This window comes from Kwoniella dejecticola, chromosome 8 (assembly GCF_000512565.2).
Source record: "Kwoniella dejecticola CBS 10117 chromosome 8, complete sequence".
NCBI lineage: Eukaryota > Fungi > Basidiomycota > Tremellomycetes > Tremellales > Cryptococcaceae > Kwoniella > Kwoniella dejecticola.
In genome coordinates this window covers 1,075,683-1,088,826 of record NC_089308.1, presented here as the reverse complement: position 1 = coordinate 1,088,826, position 13,144 = coordinate 1,075,683, and the positions used below count along the sequence as shown (strand labels likewise).

The 13,144-nt window shown below is 46.7% G+C and overlaps 5 protein-coding genes across 5 annotated transcripts; 3 read left to right on the top strand and 2 right to left on the bottom strand.

Annotated features, from left to right (window-relative positions):
* Positions 1 to 1,331: 1,331 nt before the first annotated feature.
* On the top strand, positions 1,332 to 2,746 carry I303_106692 (uncharacterized protein; the record flags this gene model as incomplete). The annotated part of the gene is made up of 7 exons (XM_065969417.1): positions 1,332 to 1,334; positions 1,472 to 1,486; positions 1,562 to 1,636; positions 1,720 to 1,949; positions 2,337 to 2,427; positions 2,592 to 2,660; positions 2,744 to 2,746. 7 exons carry the CDS (start codon positions 1,332 to 1,334, stop codon positions 2,744 to 2,746), a joined length of 486 nt encoding a protein of 161 aa, XP_065825489.1.
* Positions 2,747 to 3,070: 324 nt separating this feature from the next.
* On the bottom strand, positions 3,071 to 4,822 carry I303_106691 (uncharacterized protein; the record flags this gene model as incomplete). The annotated part of the gene is made up of 9 exons (XM_018411922.1): positions 3,071 to 3,135; positions 3,236 to 3,316; positions 3,529 to 3,650; positions 3,722 to 3,803; positions 3,924 to 3,972; positions 4,133 to 4,351; positions 4,469 to 4,491; positions 4,560 to 4,663; positions 4,746 to 4,822. 9 exons carry the CDS (start codon positions 4,820 to 4,822, stop codon positions 3,071 to 3,073), a joined length of 822 nt encoding a protein of 273 aa, XP_018259123.1.
* A 459-nt stretch (positions 4,823 to 5,281) lies between these two features.
* On the top strand, positions 5,282 to 6,118 carry I303_106690 (uncharacterized protein; the record flags this gene model as incomplete). The annotated part of the gene is made up of 4 exons (XM_018411923.2): positions 5,282 to 5,341; positions 5,435 to 5,491; positions 5,624 to 5,689; positions 5,798 to 6,118. 4 exons carry the CDS (start codon positions 5,282 to 5,284, stop codon positions 6,116 to 6,118), a joined length of 504 nt encoding a protein of 167 aa, XP_018259124.2.
* Positions 6,119 to 6,365: 247 nt separating this feature from the next.
* I303_106689 (6,7-dimethyl-8-ribityllumazine synthase) lies at positions 6,366 to 7,278 on the bottom strand (the record flags this gene model as incomplete). Its single annotated transcript, XM_018411924.1, has 3 exons — positions 6,366 to 6,442; positions 6,569 to 6,939; positions 7,061 to 7,278. The coding sequence occupies 3 exons, from the start codon at positions 7,276 to 7,278 to the stop codon at positions 6,366 to 6,368; spliced, it is 666 nt and encodes a 221-aa protein (XP_018259125.1).
* A 269-nt stretch (positions 7,279 to 7,547) lies between these two features.
* On the top strand, positions 7,548 to 12,862 carry I303_106688 (uncharacterized protein; the record flags this gene model as incomplete). Its single annotated transcript, XM_065969416.1, has 19 exons — positions 7,548 to 7,736; positions 7,799 to 8,693; positions 8,782 to 8,916; positions 8,971 to 9,063; positions 9,120 to 9,593; positions 9,667 to 10,102; positions 10,166 to 10,324; positions 10,387 to 10,449; positions 10,519 to 10,682; positions 10,764 to 10,897; positions 10,973 to 11,096; positions 11,153 to 11,250; positions 11,315 to 11,378; positions 11,433 to 11,570; positions 11,644 to 11,768; positions 11,874 to 12,036; positions 12,129 to 12,267; positions 12,374 to 12,498; positions 12,597 to 12,862. 19 exons carry the CDS (start codon positions 7,548 to 7,550, stop codon positions 12,860 to 12,862), a joined length of 3,984 nt encoding a protein of 1,327 aa, XP_065825488.1.
* Positions 12,863 to 13,144: the final 282 nt, after the last annotated feature.

Genomic DNA, 13,144 nt, shown 5'->3' with positions numbered 1-13,144 from the left:
GCGAATGAACATCAGAGCAATTCAACTGTCCCAGTAATATATTCAGACACACAGCTCAAGTCAAAGTCAAGGTCATATCGTCACATCGGACAGAATTGCAGATTGTGTTTCTGACAGAGAATGCATACGGCGATTGCATCACCCATACTCCGTTTCTTGCTAATTGAGCTGAGGTTAATTGATACATATCAAGATACATGATACCGTTCATACTGATACTGATACTGATACTGATGAATGAATTTGACGACGATGATGTAGTAGAACTTCAAAGCGCCTTCCCTTCTTGTTCTGAATAATACAGAATCCAGAACACGAGAACACGCTCTGCTAAAAGTTTTACAAATTCCTGATTCTCGAAAAAGAGGAAAATGGGTTTGATCTAGCCACCTAGTTTATCCCTTTCAACATTGTTGTTTGTTGAAGGGAAGATAAAAGTGGCGGGGAAGCGGGGGGTTGTCGAGGTAATCCGTGTAAGGGCAGGGAATTGGGAAGGGTGAGAGTGAGAGTGTGAGTGCGAGAACGAATGTAAGTGAATCAGAGCATTCGTATGACCTCGAAAATGTTTGATCGACTTGCGAGGGGGATAAACAGCGGGAGACTGTCATTGCTTTCTACGGATGTGTATGTGGATGATGCTGCATCCGATCAAGTCGAACCTGAATATGCACATTAATGCATTCGCATACATCAAACTTCATTACTTACATGAGTATAGCGAGTGAGCGAATAAGTGAGTGAGTGAGTGGGAGCGATATGAGCATTTCAATTATTCCCCATACAACAGATTATTCATCGTGACCTTCTTTTGGGAAGAATCGGATCAACCAGTCCTGCGGGGCGCTCTTTCCTCTGACTCTCTCTCTCTTGATGGAGAAAAGAGAAAGCCAAGAGAAACTTTCGTCTGACCATCGATTTAGCGAATCTGTTGTTGGGTAAGAAAGGAATAGGTTCGTCTAAATTATGATGGTGTACCATAGGAAGGGAAGAGAAGAGAAAAGAGAAGAGATCAATCAACTGTAGATGACTTTTTGGATATCTCGAGAATTGGCATATTGGCATGATTTACGCGGACTGGTAGATTGGGATAAATGTTTTAAATTACCCAATAAATAATCCATGAACCCAGACCAGAAGTGACGCGTGTACCTGGATTCGACCAGGACGCGCTTGGACCACCGCCTCGACCACAACCACGACTGACTGACCATTGTCCACACTCACACTCAGTGACAAGATAGACGGAACGCAACCTTATCAGACCTCATCACTTCAGTATAGGCAGTATAACTACACGACTCAAGTAACGACCTACTGCACGAAAGTACAAAATGGTATGTGATCTCAAGCGTCTTGTAGCTCGCTGGATCCATCTAGTCTAACCCCTTCTGAAACTGGGGGACGTGGTCCATTCCTGAGTATACAATCGGGTGGCAATGCTGATAAATCGTTCTTCTGCTACTACGTATAGGACAAGATCAAAGAAGTAAGCCCAGCTCTTTAGCCACGTAAAACCCTGATAAAACAGGAAAGCAAGCTGATAAAACTGTCCTGATTACAGCGATTCACCATCCTCGGCCAGAAGATTGAAGCTGCCGAATCGAGGGCTGAGGCTGCTGAAGCTGAGAACAAAAAGGTGAGTCCGACTGAGGATTCTCCATCGAACGATGATCAACCTCTATCCCTCTGTCCCGGCGTACATTAACCGCCCGCTTACAGCTCCAACAAACCCTCCTGGAACGAGATCAAGAGAACGGCTCGCTCCAGCACAAGCTCTCCCTCGCTGAAGGCGAAGTAGAGAAGTACGAAGACCAGATCAAAGAGCTCAAGAGCGCTTCTGTCGAAGGCGAGACACACAAGACCACCGGCGAGAATTTGGCTCGAAAAGTGCAGTTGTTGGAGGAAGAGCTGGATAAGGCGGAGAAGGATTTGAAGGAGACTACGGAAAAGTGAGTTCCTCATTTCACCTCTTCTATCCAATCCGGTCTTCTTTTTGTTTCGTGGTGTTTCCGGTCGTCCTTCATGACAGCATGGTGGTGGTGCTTCGACTATACTTGCAGGTTGAGGTTGAACTTGCAGGTTGAGGTTGAATATGGACGTCGAAAACATCAATTCAATTCGTATTGAGGATCGCTCCCAAACGCATTTGCATGCCTCACCAGAGACTGAAGAAGCATTACATTTTATTCCAACGCGTCTGAGATTGTGTCTTATACCCGTACCTCCCATCCGATTGCCGCATTCGCATTTTGCAAATCTTTGGTTGTAGCTGGCATATAAAGACAAACCGCTCAGAGTCCAAAGTGCTGATAATTCGCATCGCTGCGATCTCACAGACTCAGATTGGTCGATGTCAAAGCCGAAGATTTCGAACGAAGACTCCAAAGTGTCCAGCAGGAACGAGATCAATGGGAGCAGAAGTACGAAGTAAGTCAATCCCCGCCTTTGCTTGACAACTCATACGACTACGTCTCCCTCCATGTCTGCCCCCTCGCTTCTATTTGAGCGAGAGAGCGAAAGACTAGACACTCTCTCGCCTATCGTTCCCGATGATGTTTTTCCGCCGACCCTTTGTACCCTTGCGCATTCAGGAAGTTTCCGAGAAATTACGACAATCCAAGAAAGAGCTCGACGAGTTGGTCGGTCAAATGGAATCTTTGGTATGTTCATTCCACTGCAATCTGGTGCAGTATCACCTCATGGAAAGAGGACAGAGAGCTAATTTGTCTGTTTTCGGTTACAGTAATTCCCTTTTTCCCCTCTTGTTCTTCTCATGACCATTATACATCACCTTTCTTTTCCTACATAAATATCCATACTGAGGTATACAATCGAGATGAAGTGATGTGTGCTCCATTGCTTGCCGTCTGTGGATGTGGATAGCTAGACGCTAGCTCCTGTATAGCTCCGCGCGCTTAATTTGTGGAATCGGTCGCATTTCAACCTATCAAGTAAAGGTGGGATCCGAGGACATATCGCACAAGGCTAACCTAACGCTAGTGCAATAGTCTACAACATGGATTGCGCATCGACCAATCCATGACTGCATATCGTGTCGACGCATCACACCTCATATCTTCCCATTCAGTCTTCCGTTGATCCCATTCATGATCTTGGGTATGAAGTCGTATTCCTCTGCGTGAGATGAGATGAACATCGACTCGAGTCAGTCAGTGATCGTCTGGTATGACAGGTTTCATTATGCCTCAATAGATTGGAATTGAACTGGACTTACTTCCGCCGAATCGTACTGCCAAGTGGTATATCACTGCTAAGAGAAGTAAGAGTAAAGTCCATTTCATCTTTTCTATTATATCTGCGGAACATACCGAGAATCAGCACGTCACGTCGACTTGACTTGACCGATAGATAATTTAGATGATAGCAAGTCATGGCGTTATGATTGGGGTCGGGAAATGACGTTGAAGTTGAGGTTCAGATTGGGATTGAGCAGGAAAGGAGGATTAAGGAATCGGATTTCGCATCGTCCGATCCGACTCGACCAAAGACTGGAGACTGAACACTCACCTGCTATCTTCACTGAAGTGGTCTCGCCCCCTCTCCAGATCTTGTAGTTCTTATCGATCTGCTCAGGCTTGAAGGATGATATACTGACGTTCTTAGCTAGGAAGGTATGTGTCGGTAGATGGCTACATTGAGTTTGGAATCGGTGGCTTCTGATCAGGACCGGACGACTCGTCATTGTGGTGTCTCGACTTACTATACAGCTACGCTTGGCGTCGAGAAGACATTCATCAGAACTGTCAGGCCTGCTCTCGATAACGGTCTGACATAGTCGTTCTCTACACACGTCGCGTAAGGGAAAGATTAGTCAATGTTAACGTTGAATCAATTAGCATCTCGCCAAGGCATAGCTAGTCAAGCCAGGTAGAAAGAAGGCTCAAGGGGCATTTGGGACCTACCGTTCTCTTCTTGATCAAATTGAATCTTCTCGACGCCCATTTCGATTTCCTGGGCACAAAAACAGAACAAAGTCAGTTTGATACACTTATAGACCTCCTCGACTTGTTGGACAGCGTACTTCCGCTGCTTAGTTCTGACAGCTAAGCAATCCAACTGGGCCGACGTATTGAAATGATGCGCTACAATCAGAATGAGGAGAAGGACTCACACCAGCTTGTAAGAACTCTTCACCCCGCTTAACCTCCTCCATACCGACCGACCAATCTTTCTCCGGTTCGCCAACCGGCGCGAAATCCGAATTATCGAAGAATGTCATACGTAGCCATGATTTACCTTGCAACACGTTGTCCGCTTGGCGGGGAAGAACGTCGGTGGAGACGTAGATGACGCTGGCGGATTTGTATCTCTGAGCGAGGGTCGAGAGGTCCTGTACACATATCATGAGGTAAGATGATATGAGATGAAATGACACATCAGCCATTGAACCGTATATCCTCGCCATTCATTCGAGTTCGGAAAGCGATTCTGCTGCGATTCGTCTTACTCGATGAAAGCCTCTTATATTGTCTACAAAGCCACAGCAGTCAGTCAGGTGATAGATTATGACGGGGCGCGATGATAGACGATGCACTCACTCTCCCCGTACTCTGATCCAGCATATAAGATCAATACTTCCTTTTCTGCGAAATACTTCGATATGTTGGTTATCGATTTACCGGATGGATCTTCGAGACGCAGTCTGTGCATTGCAAAGCCGGGCAAGGGATAAGCTATGAGGTATTGAGAGTTTTTCACGATCATTCTGGACATCCAAAACTCACCTCCGTATCAACGGGTCAGGCGAATTGTATAAACCTGATTGTCCGACCAAGTCAGGCGGGATATCTATCGAAGGCATGTTATGGGTTCGTCTGGCAGCTGACTGGGATCGATCTCAAGGTAAAAGCGTGCACTGTTCTTCCAGATCTTTGCTTGCTGTTTCAGTAGACAGAGGTGCAGTGCCATAAGAACAATAGTAATGATGTCCTGGAGTAGGCGGGATAGATAGATGGACTGATGTAGACAACGTCGTTCAGAAATGTATTTGACCGCCGGCCGTTGTGTCAACAAAAGTGGGTCAATGCACCCGGGGCTCCGGCAGTTGCACTCAACTTGAAATTCCAGTATCGCTCTTCGGTGTTCATGTCTCTCCTGTTTGTTAAGAGTATCTGTTACTCTTCATCGATACGTCAAGTAACACATTTAAACTCGGCAAGATGGTGGTGAGTAGTAAGAGGTCCATCACAAGGGTCCTCTGGGGAGTATTCAGCGGCTAATGACTTGGTTGGCATGCCAGAAATTATGCGTCTACATCTCGATGGAGTTGGAAGGTGTGACTGATCTCAGACCTGAAGACGACTATGAGTATTTCTTCACTGTGAGTCTTTGACCTTTCCCTGATTCGGTGAAAGGAGAATGGAGGAAGGTCTCCTTGTGTATGCTCCATGGCTGAACAGCTTCGGTGGCATAGGTGCAATGCTCGTCGTGTAGAGAGGTGCACCCAAAAACAGTAAGCTTCAATCAAAGAGTAAGTCAATTCGCAAGTTCGTGAGGTGATGAGGTGCATAGAGGAGTGAGTGGGGGCGTAGAGTGTATGTGTTAATGTCTATAATCCGAAGACTGACTCCTTGGGGCTTTTTCGGTAATTTGTGTAAAATAGGAAGAACATGAGATATCTGGGTCGAAAGGAACAGCTCATTTCGTCTGGCGATGCGGGAACTGCAAGGTAGGTCAAGCCCCACTGAATACGAAACCTCATAGATGGATAGACCTCGACCGAACTGGACTGAAAACAAGGGCTGGCTGGCTGATCTAGTGCACTCGTGCGGAGTAGAAAGAACATTCAGCCTCGTTCGCACCTTCCAACCCATCTCCAAAATCCAAATCCAAATCAACAGCCCCTATACCGTACAGCAGCAGTAACAGCGAGACCTTTCAGCCGCTGATATCGCTTGACTGTCGAGGACTGGAGTTCACGGAGTTCCATATCAACCATGGAAAATGGTTGGCCAAGGGAGAAGAAAGCGGGAAGGGATTTGAGATTGATTGGGATGAGCTGAATCAGCAGAACGAAGATAGGTGGGATGAGTACGATGATGACGCTGGACAGGCGGTTAGTGTTAGTGCTTGTCAAAGTAAGATAGAGCGGGCGTGATACTCGGCAAGCTACTGTCAAGTGGATTGCAAGGAGATGCTATAAACTGTATATAGTTTTCTCCTCTGCTAGCCGGGCGAACACCTTACATGCGAAAGCTTCTGGCACGCTCCCCTGCACAATATACTGGACAGTCAGTGTTGTTTGCCCGTTGATGTTGCAATAGATTTCCTCTGACTTCATGCATGATTGCTTCTATCTATTGTTATTACTTCGTCTGGTCTCATCTTCTGCTTGCTTAACGGATTTAGAGGACACCTTTGACCCAATCTTGATTCTGCGTAGCAAGTTCAACAGCAGCCAATCCCCAATCTTCACCGTGGTCTGTAAAGTCACCAGCGTTCATTAGCAAATGCATACCAAATCACTCAAGGTAAGAGCGGAAGCAAGATCCGGTGTGTGACCTTTCCTGCGGAGGTATCTCAATGTGACAGAGATCTTGCGACTCACTATGTCCTTTACCCTTCTCTGTTCTTCCAATACCAGCCCTCTCCAACGCTTGATCATCATTCAACGCAGTCAATACACCAAATACAACCGGAGTGCCGGTATCCAGCTGAACCCTCATCAGACCATGTGTGACTGCATCGCAGATGTATTCGAAGTGCATCGTCGATCCCTTGATCAAGCATCCAATGGAGATTATAGCGTCGAACGGTTTGGTCAAAGCCCCACCGGTATTGGTATTGGTATTTTCGGATTTCTGCGAGTCGCCAGACGGTTGAGAAGTGGTGTTGTCGATAAGAGAGAGGAGATTGGTAGTTGATGCGATCATTGATGGAGCGGCGTTGGCTGATTGGGTTTTACCTGCTTCGATGAGTCTATTCAGGCGTTTTACATTGATTTAGCATTGGTGCGAATATAGTTTGGGAAGGCATGGCAGAGGAACGGGGCGCAAGGGCATGGGCATGAGGGTGAGCCTGAGACAGACAGCACACTTACTGCTTGGTGGCAAATGGTAATTCGTAACTACCAGGTACACTCTTCACTACGATATTCTCCTGCTTGACACCTTGCTCTTTGAGCTTGTTGATGGTTCCCTCCAGTAGAGCTTTAATAATAGCATCGTTCCACCTGGCATGGACGATGGCGATTCGGAAGTTTGACCCGTCATATTTGGTAGGAGGGGGCGGTAGACCTTTGATAGTTGGATCTGACATCTTGGCTAGTCTTATTTCTGATTTCAATCTCTTGTGCTGCTTGCTTAGTTGACTAAGTAGAATACTGAAGAAGAATAACGTTCACAAGGGTAGATCCGCTTGGCTTACGATGACACACCACTTCGCAAGGTTGGCGGCGATCGCCGATACCACTGAAATGTTCAGAATTTTGTTGGTTCCTCCATGATCATTGTGCTTTTTGTTGAACAATTTGACGTTTATCAAAAACGATATCAAGTTATCTTGGCTAACGGTTAAGACCAGACAGGATGAGGTCCCTCACGCCGCTGGGAGTGCAAATCAGGGACTTGCAAAAGTTTGGCTCATCGAGTAAAGCTGGAAATATAGCTATAAATCCAGAAGATGGGACTGTCTTTGTCACGCTAGAAAGACCAGGTGAAGACGGTGGTATCGAGATTGACATATTGCAAATCACCCCGGACAATGCAGAGCCAGAAGTGAGACTTTCCAGCTTGACACACTGCTTTAACAAGTCATGTCAGCTGATGGCTTCCGATAGATCATCTCCTCATTCACCTCACCCGTCCTCGCTCCTTTCCCTTCACCAGAGCATCAAGGTGAAACTCTCGATATACATTATCTACCCGACGACAGGACCTTGGTCATCCTCTTATCCGGCGGAGACATAGCTACTATAGCTCTGGAAGGCTCAGATGGAGGTGTTGCACCGGTGGAAATTGTTGGATCTGTCGATAGTGGGATCAAAGCTGCTGCTTGGGCACCAGACGACGAGCAGATAATATTAGTTACAGGCGAAGATAACCTGGTGTGCATGACCCGCCATTTCGACGTCATACATGAAGAGCCTCTCAGATCGGATGATTTCGGTGAAGATAAATTCATCAATGTCGGATGGGGATCGAAACAAACTCAATTCCATGGATCATTGGGTAAATCAGCCGCCAAACAACCTGTGAATACCGCCCAATCCCTAGCGCATCCTACCGACTCCGGCTTGCCGTATATCACTTTCCGAGGAGATGCTTCCTACTTTGCTATCTCTTCTTTAGACCCCTACACCAAAGGAGATGATCATACTGAAAGTCAGGAGGGAAGAAGACAGATTAGGATATATTCGAGAGATCCGAATACGGGATTCGTACCTAAATTATCGGCTACATCGGAGTCATTACCAGGATTAGAGGGAAATCTATCTTGGAGACCGGTAGGGAACCTGTTGTCGACGTTGATACGGTATGGATATGAAGGAGGAGGTGAAGGCAGAGAAGGGAAATGGGATATAGCTATGTTAGAGCGGAATGGTCTTCGACATGGTGGATTTGAGTTGAGGGAGAACAAGGAGACTTGGAAAGAGGGGAAAGTCAAGGGACTAAGCTGGAATTCGGACTCGGAGGTACTGGCTATCTGGATAGAGCGGAAAGATAGGGACGTCGGTGAGTCTTCGATCCCGTTTTAATTGCCTTGTGGGCCTCGCAATGTCAACCGGTAGAGTAAAGGCTGATCGAAATGATGAACATATAGTCCAGCTTTGGTCCATGAAGAATTACCATTATTACCTCAAGCAGGAACTGTTCTCCCATGACCCAGCTTCAAACAGGTTCAAGGGATTCAAGTGGCATCCTGAGGATCCGCTGTCCATATATCTCTTCGGCGAAAGTGAGTGCCTTTTCCGTTCCGCGGTTAATCAGACTGATCGTTTCTTCCAAACAGACTTCGTGCAGGCAAGAAGCTTTGTATGGGATACATATACAGCCAGATTACCCATGCCAAACGATACCGCTTCTGTAGCTGTGATTGACGGTCGTGAGTTTTATCGCTGCATCCTTGTGTGGAATACCAGTGCTGATCTAGAAATGCAGAGAAACTCCTCATAACACCGTTCAGAACACAGAATGCTCCGCCACCGATGTCCTCATATCATCTCGATCTCCCCTCTGTACCTGTGCACGTCAGTCTATCCGATTCAAGCGATTCGTTGGCGGTACTCTTCTCCGATGGTTTAGTACATGTTTGGGACCTGAATACCCGATTACCAGACCCCAAATCAGGAAGTCGACTTCGGGGAGGAGGTAAAGTTGCCGAACCCAAATTGAGGTACTCGACCCAAATACCTCAAGATGGAAAGAGACTGGTGAAACAAATAGCCGTTGGACCGAATGGTAAAGTAGCAGTACTTTCTTGGTCGGAACAAAATGGTACAGCAAAATCTGTAGTTCACGTTGTCGACGAAAAAGAAGAGATCGAATCAGAGAATCTGGAAGATGAGGCTGAACGATTGTTGTGGGCCGAAGACGAGCTGCTCGTTTTGACGGCACAAGGACAATTGACAAGTGGTGAGTCTGCCTTTAATTATACTATTTGCTCAAGAATCTGTGTCTGATCTTGGATGCGCTCTTCTGATGTCAGTCGCGAGTGATCGTCCGGTCGATATAACGCTTGGACCCCATCCGAAAGCATTATCATACTCATCATCCTCTGGACTGATATTTGCCCTGTCACCGAATTCAAAACTACACTTATCTCCCTTATCGCCTTCATCTATATCGACCTCCATCGCCTCAAACGTAACTTCTTACACCCTCACACCGGATTTCCTAATCTACACTACATCCTCACAATTTTCGCACTATGCGCCATTACCGACTCTCAAAGGATTAGCTAATGGGGATGATCTCTTACCGCACGAGATGATCTGGGACGAAAGAAGAGTGGAACGAGGATCGCTGATTGTCACGGCATGCGAAAGCTCGATGAGTCTAGTCCTGCAGATGCCAAGAGGGAATTTGGAGACTGTCTATCCCAGAGCGCTGGTTCTGGCTGTCGTCAAGCAGGATGTTCTCTCGTCAGTGATATCTCACATTTTCGTCTTTTGCGCACAGTTGACGATTCGATATGATGCAAATAGCGGAAATTACCGAAATGCTTTCTTGCAATGTCGAAAACATCGTTTAGACCTGAACGTCCTGTATGATCTGAACCCCTCGCAATTTATGAGCAATCTCAAAGATTTCGTACAGCAAGTCCCCGAAGTTGATTATCTGAACTTATTCGTATCTTCCCTCAAGTGAGCCTTTTTTATGTGTCCCGCTATTGAGCTAGCGCTGAAGCCTGTTCGTCGCGGAACAGCTCCGCCGATTCCGCCAGAATTCTGTATGGAGATTATAGCAAGGATCCTTCATCATCTTCATCGTGGGTCCTCATCTTGCATTGCCACCATAGCTGAGAACCGACTGATTGACCCTTTCTGCTTCACCACAGATCCTCTAAACCTGTCGACAAGGTCAACACCATTTGCGATGCTCTGCGATCTATCCTGGAGGATCGAGGAGTCGAGCAATACATCGAGACTATCTTAACCACTCATGTGTGCAAGCAGCCTGCCGACTATGAAAGTGGTTTAAGAGTCCTCTTGAACCTTCAAGGTATGTCTGACCCCTCTCCTCCACCTCAGCGCTCAAGTAGACATTAGAGGATTCGCATTGATGCTGATATCGTATCTTCAGCCGACCACCCAGAAATCGTTGAGGACGCTATCAAATACATCATCTTCCTTTCCGACGTGAACAGGCTATACGATGTCGCTCTGGGGATGTATAATTTCCAACTAGTCTTAATGATCGCTCAGTATTCCCAGAAGGTATGTTCACTAGACCTCGGATCAAATCTTTTGAGGGGTGAAGTGTATAGCTGATATGATGAACCCGGTTTGCAGGATCCGAAAGAGTATTTACCATTCTTACGGGAATTGCGAGCTCTAGATAAATGGGATCAAAGATTCAGGATTGACGACCACTTGTCAAGGAGAGAAAGTGCTCTTCGTAATTTGAAACAGTCTGGTATGTTCTTATTCTCATCCTCCATCATGAAATTCCATCTGACGCGATGATGGTAGGTCCGGACAAATTTGAAGAGGCTTCTTCGTATTTGTCGCGATATGAACTATACGACGAGGCTTTCAGATTGTACGCGGATGAGCCTGAACATCTTGAGGTGAGCTTCAACTATCTACTCGCTCCTTCCCCCCAAGGCGGATAGCTAAGCTTGCTGATTGTAGGTCGTACATGATCTGTACGGAGATTATCTGTACGATCGAAGGGATTTCGCGGATGCAGCTATATGTGAGCTACAGAACCGACTGGGTCCTGCAAATCAGAGCTGATCTGGCTCCGCAGCATATGTGCTGGGCAAACAGGAAAAGAAAGCTCTGAAAGCTTATGAGAAGGCTCATGCGTGGCGCGAACTGTTCACCCTGGCCAAGAAGTTGGATGTCTCTAAGGATGAGACCCTCCAAATATGCGTCAGAGTGACTGGTGAGCTCCTCCTCTTTGCAATTTCGTTCTATCAGGAGAGACTCAGCTAATGGAATTGATCTGTATTTTGTAGATCATCTTGCATCTCGAGGTCGACATCTCGAGGCTTCCCAAGTGTTCATAGAACATGCGCAGGATGTGGATAGTGCTGTTGATGTCTTATGCCGAGGAGCGGACTTTAGCGAGGCATACAGACTTGTAAGTCTCACGCTCTTTCTCCTTTTTGCCTCCTCTTGGCTCTACCATCTGACTGGGTAGACATCTTATCTTGAGCGACGCGCTGATGTATCGCCCTACGCGTAGATATCCTTGCACGATCGATCTGATTTGGTGGAGGCTATGATCAATCCAGGACTTGAGGAAGCGCATGAGGCGCTGATGGAGACATTTGAAGAGATGGAAGGTCAGTTGGATAAGGAGATGAATAGGTTGAAAGAGCTTCGGAAGATCAGGGAGTCTGATCCGGGTGAGTCGTCTCGTCTGACCCTTTACTTTCTGGAAAAGGTGAATTAATGTACAAAGAAATGCTAACAACAAATGTCGACTCTGGCGCTGCAGAACAATTCTACATTGTCGATACGGAGCCTGCGATAGAAGGTGTCGACGTGGCTACGACTGCCACGACGGCTGTGACGGGTTTCACAAGGTATACTGTTGCGCCTACGACGGTCTTCTCGCAAGTGACCAAGATGACTGGGTGAGCAATCTTTCCCTCAATGACAAGGAAACAAAGGCAAACCCGTCGGTCGAAGACAAGTTGTGCAAAGCTAATGTACTGACCAACGAACTGTTGGTAATTGCAGGCAAACTTCGAGATCCACGAAGAAAAGCAGAAAGCGTGCGAAGGGCAGGAAGGGGACAGTAGATGAATTTGAGTATTTGATCGGTAGTATAGGAAGGTTATTGACTAGAGTCGATGAGAAGAGCGGTGAGTATTCCATATCTTCGTGTCTTCCTCGGAGAGGCGGGCGATAGTATCTTGAGAGAAGGATCGTTCAACTGATAAATGCGTGTAATGACCACCAGGCGAAGCGACTGCACTGCTACGACACTTGATCTTAGCCACTTCAGATCATGTAGAACTCGCCAACTCGTTACAAAGCACGATCAAGACTTTCCGCGCCAAGTTGGAGACTTCGATCGAAGTTGCATGGGACGGTCGAGAGGATATTTTGAGAGAATCTGTCGAAAGTGGCGGAACAGGATTGGAAGAAGGGTTAGATAAGAGCTTGGCTCTGATCAAGCCGCAGGTCGGGGTCTGGAAGGGTATAGGTATCTTGGCTGGACAATAGATTAAATGTATGTACGCATGTACAGTAGCATCGGATCGGCACCCTAGCACACGCAATTGCTTGCAATCGTCATCTCAAATCGGCGTTACGAGCGGATAGTCGCACCATAATCTCGGCTAAATCGCGTAGGGGATGTATGTACGGATACCCCCAATGCTCAATGATCGATGTCTGGATTGTGTGCTAAAGCTCGGCAATCATGCTCATTGCTCATTGATTACCACGCGTATCATACTTGTCTGAGACGATAATCAAAAGCGATGTCATTCTGTTTGACATACC